Here is a 10,871-nt window from a genome sequence, read left to right as displayed (position 1 = left end):
AACCCGAAACGTCAACTTTCCAGCTCCTCTGATGCTGCCTGGCCTGCTGTGTTCATCCAGCTCCACACCTTGCTACCTCAGACTCCAGCATCGGCAGTTCCTACTATCTCTGGGTACTAAATTGATGTTGTGACAGAAGTTCACCTGGCACAACGTAAATGCAAACCATTATAATACCAACACCACTAAATGACTCATTTGTTTATGAAATGACATGGTAGATTAGTACTGCTAAATTTTTCATCAGTTTATATACAATTTCCATTTAAATTAAAGAATAAAACAAATTCCAAATAAATACTGTACTCACCCTTGCTCACTTAGAGGATAATGGGCCATCTCTACCCAGCATTATTAAGTAAAATGTACTCCTCAGAAGAACCCTGTGCTCTATTGAACATTCTTGCTTCCATATTTGCTGTAATATTTTCTTAAACAGCCACAAAAATTGACCAACAACTATCATCTTTGTTGGATATCACTTAATCTCTTTGTCAATAATTATGCTCCATGTCTAGGCTACTGTTTGATTTGAGGCTATAAAATCATATTCATACTGCGGGATATGTACGTTTGTTATTGTGTGTCTGCTATTGCTGTCTGTGATGGTTGTCTACATATATTTGGCATTGACGTTAATGGAGATTGACCGTGGCTAGGCTGTAACTAAAAATGATCTTTTATTGAACATTATATTCTAACTACAAGCAAGACATTGCATGAGACTTTTGCACAAAATCGTCTCCCAACAGTTCTGCCGTCAGTTATTAATAAATTTAAAATTCCCCTTTACATGACAATCGTACCCCTACCCCATTCACACCTCTATTCTCTGATTCTACCCAATGCATGGTTTACATTATACTACATTGCCCCCAAGTCTCTACATTTATCTCTTGGTCACCGAGATTGTCATTGTGGTGGTTTCCCTAGTCTACCTGATCTTCTTTACCTCCTCCAAAGTGAGTTGAGAATGACCCAAACACTCTATAGTTTATGTCCACCTCTGGAAAGTATAAAATGAATCACCGGATAATGTCAGTTTGCTAATCAGGCTGTTTTCTAGGTTTCCTGAATGACTGGTGCATTCTGTTGAAGATGTTCTTTTCATAGAATCAGTGTGTTCTTCTCACTATTCCATTTTCAGCCCTTAGAAGGTAAGAAGGTGTTGATTCTGATCATGCATCCACACTGACTCTTCAGACTAGAGTTCTGCTTGATCGTGTATTCTACGGTGTTGATTATAATTTCTTGATTGATTAATATCATACTCATCCCCCTTTCTCTTTCCAAATCAGCTGCAGTGAAACTTGTTATAAGTGTGCACCCTGGAGCACCAAGTTGAGTCCACAGTCTCCTTCCCTTCAGAAATGCACATGGAGCCAGGCCATCCTGGAGTGGGATAGAATGATAACAGTGCTAAGCTAACTTCATCATTCACCTTCAGTTACTTATCCTTACTCCACTTTCAGCCTCAGCTTACAGGAACTTATAGAATCCTTACAAGTATGGGAGCAGGCCCATTTGGCCCATCGAGTCCATAACCGATCCTCCAAAGAACATCCCATCCAGACCCACCTCTGCCCACCATATCCCTGTAACCCTGCATTTCCCTTGGCTAATCCACCTAGCCAGCACATCCCTAGACATTATGGGCAATTTAGCATGGCCAATCCACATCTTTGAACCATGGAAGGAAACTAGAGCACCCGGGGGAAACCCACACAGACACAGGGAGAATGTACAAAGTCCACACATACTGTCACCTGAAGGTGGAATCAAACCCCAATCCCTGGCAGTGTGAGGCAGTAAGTGCTAACCCTTGAGCCACCGTGCTGACCTGAGTGAGTTAGTTCTATAGACAGATCCTTAGGATTCTGTGAATAACATGAAGCATTCATTTGTAAATTGTGGTCCATTTTCCGAAAAGGCTAGGTCTGGAATTCCACAAGTAGCAAAAATTTCGTTTAGAAATCTAACGACAGCTTCAGAGGTTGGACTATGTCTATGTTTTACTCTATCAACCTGGAATAGCAGTCAACTGCAATCAGAAATGTGTTGTCTCTGAGCTCAGTAAGATCCTTTCCAAGATGTTCTCACTTTCTGGATGGATGTGAAGGCAACATCAGTTGATCCTTTTGCTTCTATCTAAGAAGGGCAAATATATAGGGTGGTACAGTGGCTCAGTGGTTAGCACTGCTGCCTCACAGTGCCAGGGACCCAGGTTCAATTCCAGTGTCAGGCAGCTGTCTGGTGGAGATTGCACATTCTCCCTGTGTCTGCATGGGTTTCCTCCAGGTGCTCTGGTTTCCACCCACAGTCCAAAGTTGTGCAGGTTAGGTGGATTGGTCGTGCTAAATTGTCCATAGTTTTCAGGGATGTGTAGGTTAGATGGGTTACCCATGGGAAATGTGGGTAATTACAGGGATAGGGTCAGGGGTGGGTGTAAGTGGAATGGTCTTCAGAAGGTCAGGGTGGACTCAATAGGCCAAATGACCTACTTTCACACTGTAGGGATTGCATAAAGCAGCTTTATCTTTTCTTCTGGTGATGTTGAGATCCTTGGTCACATAGTAAATTTTGCAGCCTACTACAGCTTTTCATAATCCTCAGTTGACCTTAGTGTAACCTTTGAAGCACATCAAATCTAGGACTGTATGTATGACAGATCCCTCATCAAACATCAACAATTTATCCACAATAGTGCAATGTCTTCTTTGTTCAAAGTATTGTTTCAGGGTAGGATTATATGGAACATATCCTGGCCATCCTTTGAAACAATACTCACAGACTTCAGTGCATTCTATAAATGACTTTTGTTTCTTCTGCATTTCACTTAACCATTGTGATCGCTGGTAGATATGTCGTCATTATTGAAGTATAGGTCTCCACATCTTTGACAAAATCTATGTCCTCTTGCTTAAGCTTTTGCTACAGGAATACTTGCTAATGCTTCTGCTTTTCTCTTTCTCCCTGGATGTGCTCAGTTATTACATCAAATCTTATCAGCCTCAAGCAAAATATCTGCACACATCCATGGCTAACTCTTTAGTGTTTAATAAAACAAACAAAAGTTTGTGATCTGTCTCAACAGTGAACAGAAAGCCCAGCTCATAGTCTGCAAATTTCTCACAAGCCCAGGAAGCATCCAATGTCTCTTGTTCAACTGCGGCATGTCCTGGATGGTTTAGATGTGTTGTACACCAATGTTCATTTACCGTCTCTCTGAATCTGGAAGCGTACTGCTCCTAGTCCAATCAATGATGCATCTGTGGCAGTAGCTGATGGAAATTAAATTCAAATGAATGCTAGTCTTAATACTGGTGACTGTAAAGCTAATATTGATCATTGTGAAGACCTGAGACAACAAGGTGCAGAACTGGATGAAAATCTGATGAAGGGTCTAGGCCCGAAACGTCAGCCTTTCTGCTCCTATGATGCTGCTTGGCCTGTTGTGTTCATCCAGCTCTGCATCTTGTTGTCTCAGATTCTCCAGCATCTGCAGTTCCTACTATTTCTGATTCAATTGTGAAGACCTATCTGGTTTGCTAATATCTTTTAGGGCATGAAACCTGCCATCCTTACCTGGTCTGGCCTTTATATGACTCCAGATCCAAGAACTTACAGAGGTTTACAAAATCATGAGGGGCATGGATACGATAAATAGACAAAGTCTTTTCGCCAGGGTGGAGGGAGTCCAAAACTAGAGGGTATAGGTTTAAGGCGAGAGAGGAAAGATTTAAAAGAGACCTAAAGAGCTACTTTTTCATGAAGATGGTGGTGCGTGTATGAAATAAGCTGCCAGAGGAAGTGGTGGAGGTTGGTACAATTACAACATTTAGAAGGCATATGGATGAGTATATGAATAGGAAGGATTTAGCGGGATATGGGCCAAATGGTGGCAAATGGGACTGAATTTATTTAGGATGTCTGGTTGGCATGGACGCGTTGGATCGAAGGCTCTGTTTCCGTGCTGTACATCTCTATGACTCCATGCCTCTAAATGTTAGTGATTTTTAACTACCTTCAGAAATGGCCTAGCAAGCCACTTAGTTCAAGGACAATGAGGATGGGCAATAAATGCTGACCTTGCCAATGATACCCACATTCCATGAAAAAAAAAGGAAAAATGAACAATTGTAGGCAGTCCTGGATCAGAATGAGCCAATATGTCTGGTGAAATTAGCAACTTTTTTTATTCTTTTGAATGAGATTTGTTGGTTCTCTTCCCAGTAACATGCTTGGTCCTGTCTTAGCTATTGGCGATGGTTCACTCATGTGTAACAAGCTGGTTAAGAACTTTCCTGATTGATTCACCATCCCCATAAATTTCTGCAACTCTAGAGCATTGAGAAGAGGTAAAAATGTTTAACTGCCTTCATCTTCTGAGGATCTGCTCTGATTCTTGATGAATGTACGACATGGCATTGAAATTTAAGAGCTGTTGTAATAACATTTGTAATTGACAGTAAGTCCTGGTTCTAGTAGGTGTCACAGCAGAACTCACGGTCTGGAATTATTCTCGAACTCTGTTGTTAAGGGTAGTGATGTAACTCAAGTAACGGAACTACACACTCTATCCTTCAAGAATATTTGTTATTGTTCTTTGATTAATCTGTAGCACAGATATGATGCCGAACAGAAGTCAGTTAAAACACGATTTCGCAGAAGGTCTGATGAAGGTTGTAAGCAATTTATCTTTTACATCCAAGGGTTATTATCAAAAACATTTATTTGTGTCTAACCTAGTGGAAATTGAGCTCATCCCTAGCTTCATTAGACTCTCATTCACAGATGCCATTGGTGAACCTCTGTTTTAACACTTCTGTTCAACAAAGGGAAATCAACACAGATTCAAAGTGAGTCATTTGGTTTCAGTATTTGAACAATAGCTGAACCCCAACTTGTTTCTTTTTTACAGATGAAATCGCTCCCATTATAGCTTTGATTTTTTTTTTAATTTTTCTTTTCCTTTACCTTTTGTGAGAAACTTTCCTTTGTATGAATAGATACGCTGGTTTTGTATCTGACCATAATGTGATAAGCTGATTTCAACTGCCCAAGATCTCTAGTTAGTTGTGGAAATTCTGTTTTAAATTATTTTGGCTGTCTTGGGTTCTCAATTGCTTTATTTTATAGATCTGTGCAAGCCTTCTATTTAACAATGAACTGTCCTGGTTCTGGATTATTTACAAGATTTCTAATCTTCTTTGTACTGAAGTAAACTGTAATTTGCCCCATAACTTTAAATTGTTTGCCTCGAGGACCATGAATTTGTACAGTGAATGATGAGAGAAAGTTTTGCTTTAACCATGGTTCTGTGTCAGAGAGAAATTAAATTGATGCTGCATGTGTCCAATTTGTAATTTGCTTTACATCAGTTGACCCAAATTTGTGCACCCCAATGGTTTCTGTCAGGTCCTGTAATTTCTTGGATGGGTAGAACTTAAACATGTTTGATGTCTTCAGATTCTTGAATTCCACTAGCTTTCAGGGGTTTGGCTTTTAGTTTCTGAGCTGGGAACTATTTGCTGCAAAATGCAACTTTAAAATGTCTGCTCCCTTCACAAGAATGGCACTCTGTATGTTTGTTAGGACAATCTCTGTATTAATGCAGCCTTTTCCCATCACATCGAGAACACGAGAGTGTTGGAGGTTACTACACCTTCTTCCATCCTCGACTTGCTCCTGTGTCGATACTACTCTGGTACCCTACAAATATACTGTCAGTTGTTTTCCTCCATAAAGTCTCCCTGTTTCCTCAAATGAATGCTTGATTTTGATTTCTATCTTGTGCTACCTGGTTATCTGTGCAGTCTGTGATAACATTATCTCCTTCACTGATTGCAGCAAGTTGAATAATGTTTCCTCTATGAATCCTACAACAATTCAGTCTTGAATCATATTGCCTTGAAGGGCTCCATTTCACAATTCCCAGCTAGCCTATATAAGTCATGAATAAAGGAACCAGCATTTTCTCCCAGTCACTGAATGCTTCTGTTAAAGTTTGCCCCCTTTATTATAATGTTCCTTCTTAGGATGAAGGATGTACCAGGTATTTTTATAACTTTTTTTGGATACAACCATTTCTTCATCAAATCCCTTTATGACCAAGATGCTGTCTTCACTACAGCCTCTGGTGAAGAGTACTGACCTATTGCTTACTTAGCTTTTCTTGCTAATCCTAAAGCTATTTTTATAACTTGTAAAGCCACAATGCCTGTTCACCCATGGCATTTCAGCGTGATTCATGCCTGAAAATGTTTTCAAAACACTCGAGTAAGAACAGAGAACAGTACAACAAAGGAAGAGCAAGGCTCTTTTGATTGCTTCTCTTTACTCTAGCCATGCTTCACATGCTTTTTGATCATTTTTTGTTTCTTCTATTTTGTTGCCATTTCTCATGATGTCTCTCCACTTGCTGTCATGATTTGATATCACTGTCTCTAATTGTTGTCTTATTATCTTCGGAATTGAAGTTGGAAGAGGCTGCATCAAGCTAAGCTCTAGGTAATGATGACCTTTTCCTGAGCATTACCTTCTAACTATGTACAGGACAAGGCTTTGTACAAAGCTCTTACATAGAACCATTACCCTGCAGTACTGGTTGTCATGCAATCTTACGTCACTGATAATATAGACTACTTTATTGACAAATTTAACACTGAACCTTTGCACTTCAGCATATTCATGAATGATAGTATAACAAGTGCTAGTTAAACATGTCCTTTCCTGTGCAACCATTTTAATTCTAAGTGCATTGAGAACATATTCTCTTGTTTAGAGCTTTGTTGTTAACCATTACAACACTGGAAACACGTAGAGCTCAGTGCATGAAAGATCGCAGGTCTTTAATGCAATACATTTTTCCTACATGCATATCACCCCACTGAACTATCTACCCATCTCTTAGTTATTTGAACTAAAATTGGTAAGAGAAAATGCAAAAGCCTGTCTAGTTCTTTTTAAACTCCCTGGCAGTCACATGATTCAACAACATTTAAATCGTTGGAAAATCGTAGAAATCAACCTCTATCAATTCGTCCAAAACAGACCCAAACGTGATGTGAAGTAAACATCAATGCTGGAGAGCTTTGGAAGCCTAAATCCAAATACATTTGTTCATCCATATATTCTACACTTAAAGTTCTTGACACATGACATGTGATATCTCAAAATGTTATGTATCAGATGAAATTGATCAAAATGAAATTATCAAAATGAAAGAAGTTTTAAAAGGAGCAGTTGTGTTACCCCTTGTAACTTGGCGAGAATACAAATATGTCAAGGCAGAAAAGTTTGAAGAACGATTCCAGGAATGAGATATGGATAAGTTGGAATGAAGGGTCTGTTTCCGTTTTGCATGACTTTACGACTCTATGAGACATTTCAGTTACATAGGTGGATTGGAGAAGCTGGAATTGTTCTTCGTGGGAAAATAGGACATTGAGAAGATTTGACAGAGGTGTTCAAAATTGTGATGGGTCTGGACAGAGTAGATAGGCAAACTGTTCCCATTGGCAGAAGGGTCCAGAACAAAAGGGATTTAAGATGATTGGCAAATGGTGATGGACTGCAGTGGTTCAAGAAGGCAGCTCAGCACCACCTTCTCGAGGGCTGTTAGGGATGGGCAAGAAATGCTGGCCATCCAGCGGCGTCCACATCTGACAAATGAATCTGGGTAGGTTCTGGGATTCTGTAACAGAGTGTGTGGTGATTCAATCTGTCAAGCCCTTCAAAGGAGAATTCAATAATGACTCAAAGTGAGAAAATTTGCTTGGCTGTAGTGAGGAAGTGGGTTTAGTTGAATTGCTGTTCCAGAGATTTGGCATTGATACAGTGTGATGAAGAATCTCCTTCTGTGCTATAACAATTTATAATTTAAGAATCAATTATAAATGGTATTGGGCAGCACGGTGGCTCAGTGGTTAGCTCAGATGTTCGATTCCACCCTTGGGCGACTGCCTGTGTGAAGTTTGCACATTGTCCCCGTGTCTGGGTGGGTTTCCCTGGGTGCTCTGGTTTCCTCCCACAGTCCAAGAATGTGCAGGTTAGGTGGATTGGCCATGGGAAATACAGGGTTACAGGGACAAGATAGGGGGTGAGTCTGGGAGGAATGCTGTTCAGAGGGTCGGTGTGGAATTGATGGGCTGAATGGCCTACTTTCACACTGTTGGGATTCTATGGGAGGAAATTGGTTTGTGTAGCTAAAGGAGCTATGCAGACTAACATTGACTCACCTGTGGTACTATGTGGCCTGAACAGCGGTCTTCAATCATATCAATGAAGAATATGGTGCAGGTAATTGTCTCCTGAAAATCAATATAGCTTTCCATGACACTGGTGCCATGCAAAGGAATTTCCCCCCACTAAATGTTGCTGCAATATTAATAGCGGTTTAACTCTCAGACTCTTGCACATTTCTTCACATTCTTATCTCCAGCTCTTTTTAAATTTTATTTTTATTTTCTTCCCGATTTTGTTCAGCTTTTTCTAATTCTCATTTGATCTTATTTAACGTTTAAGATTTCTTTAAGTGACCTTCTCACTCAGTCTTCCATTCTTATCGCCTTTCTGGTGTTGCCATTCACATTTGCTTCTTAAAGCCATCAATATTGGTGACCTTGGGAGATAACCTATCCTTCTGTTTCTGTCACTGATCAAACTGTGCAGTGCCTCCGGTATTCTGAATTCTGAAAAATGTCTAAAATGGACCTTCTATCATCCATCTTATTTCTATGAACAGGCATCACCCCTCCACTGCTGGAAAATGGAAACTGACAGCTAATGTAGCGACTCAGGTTTCTTTTACTTTCTTTTTTGTTTGGTCCAGCCATTCTCCACTGATAGGAATGAAGTCAAGCGCAGTTAAAGTAACAAAAGAAACATAAATTTGCTCTATTCAACAAGGGGAGGAAATAAAAAGAATTCTATTAAAAGAACTTGAGGCAAGTCTCTGTCTTCTGAAAATTCTGGTGAAAAATTGGAGTGATAAGTGACATAAATGCGGATAATAATGGTTCCACTGCATTCACTGACAAACAGAAAGAAATGTTTTCATCACTCTTGTGCTTCTGTTATTTTTTTTAAACCTTTGCTTTAAATTATGATTGGATAGGGACCATGAGCGAGACCGGGATCGCAAGAACTACAGTTCTCGAGACAGAGAGTCCAGGCGACGTCGGTCTCGCTCCTACTCGCCAATGAGAAAACGGAGACGAGATTCACCAAGTCATCTGGAACCTCGACGGATCACCAGGTCAGTAAAATACTCCTCTGGAAATAGAGATCACTTACTTTCACTCTTTGCATTTATTCAGTATTCACACCTGGGATTTTCAGAATATTCTTAGCTCATCATCAACCACATAGATTGGTCCAAAGAAGCTTCTTTAAACTGTTGGACCTCGCCACATTTAATGGGCCCACCTTACCAACTGGTACTTGTGTGTCCTGGTCTTACTTGCCCTTCTCATTCTGCCTGTTGATCACTCTCTGTCTTTGGGAATGTTTTCCAGGACTACGTCAGTTCTAACCTTGCATAGGGCAGCCTTTTAATCTGTATCCATTTATTCTGCTGCCTGATGTATGAATTTAAATGTATTGCCTGGAGGATAGTGTCGTGCTGTTATAATGATGCTGCAACATGCCGTCCATTAAGGTACAGCTTTTGCCCACATTGGAGACATCTTAACTTTAGGTGATAGTGCAAAACAGTTAATGTCAGAAGAGCCACTGCACATTTATTACAGAGCAAATGCTGCTTGATTGCAGTGTTGAGATCCCTCCCTTCACTTTGTTGAGGATCAAGAATAGACGGACGGGATGCCAATTGTTCAGGCTGGATGTTTCTCGCTTTAGGTGGACAGGATATGACTGAGTAATTTTTCACATTGCCAGGTAGATGACAGTGTTTTAGCTGTACTGCTGCAACAGGCTGGCCAGCAAATTCTGAAGCAAAAGTCTTCAGCACTATTAGTGGAATCTTGTAGGACCCATAGTCTTTGCAGTATCCAGTGCCTTGAGCTGTTTGTTGATATCACATTGAGTGAATTGAATTAGCTGAAGGTTGTTGCAAACATTTCAGCCTTAACTTTTGCACTGATGTGTTGGGGTCCCCTATTATTGAGGATGGCGATATTTGTGAAGTCTTCTTCCTCTGTTGGTTATTTACTTGTCCGCACCATACATGACTGGATGTGTCAGGATTACAGAGCATAGATCTGGACAGGTTTTATAGAAAGCAGCTGAACCCCCTAATTGAAAGGTCACAAACAAGGGGCGTATAATTTTACGGTGAAAGACAGAATGCTTGGAGGGGATTATGAGGATTTTTTTTCCACCCGGAGGGTGTTAGAAATCTGGAATGTACTGTCTGCAAGGCTAGTTCAGGCAGGAAACCTCATGACCATTAAAAAGTATTTGGATGAGCACTTGAAGGTATAGGCCAAGTGCTGGAACATGGGATTAGCGTAGATTTACAATAGTTTTTGTTGGTGCAGACTCAATGAGCTGAAGGGCCTCTTCTGTACTGTATGATTCCATGATTTTAGCCGTGAGATCACTTAGCTGTGTCTGTATGATTCCATGATTTTAGCTGTGTCTGTATGATTCCATGATTTTAGCCATGAGATCACTTCGCTGTGTCTGTATGATTCCATGATTTTAGCTGAGATCACTTCGCTGTGTCTGTATGATTCCATGATTTTAGCCGTGAGATCACTTCGCTGTGTCAGTATGATTCCATGATTTTAGCTGAGATCACTTCGCCATGTCTGTATGATTCCATGATTTTAGCTGAGATCACTTCGCCGTGTCTGTATAATTCCATGATTTTAGCTGAGATCACTTCGCCGTGTCTGTATGATTCC

General features: G+C 40.4%; 1 protein-coding gene across 1 annotated transcript in view; it reads left to right on the top strand.

Annotated features, from left to right (window-relative positions):
- Positions 1 to 10,871, top strand: part of srrm4 (serine/arginine repetitive matrix 4) — a 344,995-nt gene that overhangs the window by 330,502 nt on the left and 3,622 nt on the right. Inside the window, exon 13 of the mRNA XM_048611588.1 lies at positions 9,119 to 9,259. Coding sequence (XP_048467545.1) covers positions 9,119 to 9,259 — 141 coding nt within the window. The remainder of the gene's footprint in view (positions 1 to 9,118; positions 9,260 to 10,871) is intronic.

The sequence above is a fragment of the Rhincodon typus genome, chromosome 24 (genome assembly GCF_021869965.1).
Source record: "Rhincodon typus isolate 14 chromosome 24, sRhiTyp1.1, whole genome shotgun sequence".
Taxonomy (NCBI): domain Eukaryota; kingdom Metazoa; phylum Chordata; class Chondrichthyes; order Orectolobiformes; family Rhincodontidae; genus Rhincodon; species Rhincodon typus.
Note: the sequence above shows the minus strand (reverse complement) of the source record. Positions and strands in the feature narration are given on the sequence as shown.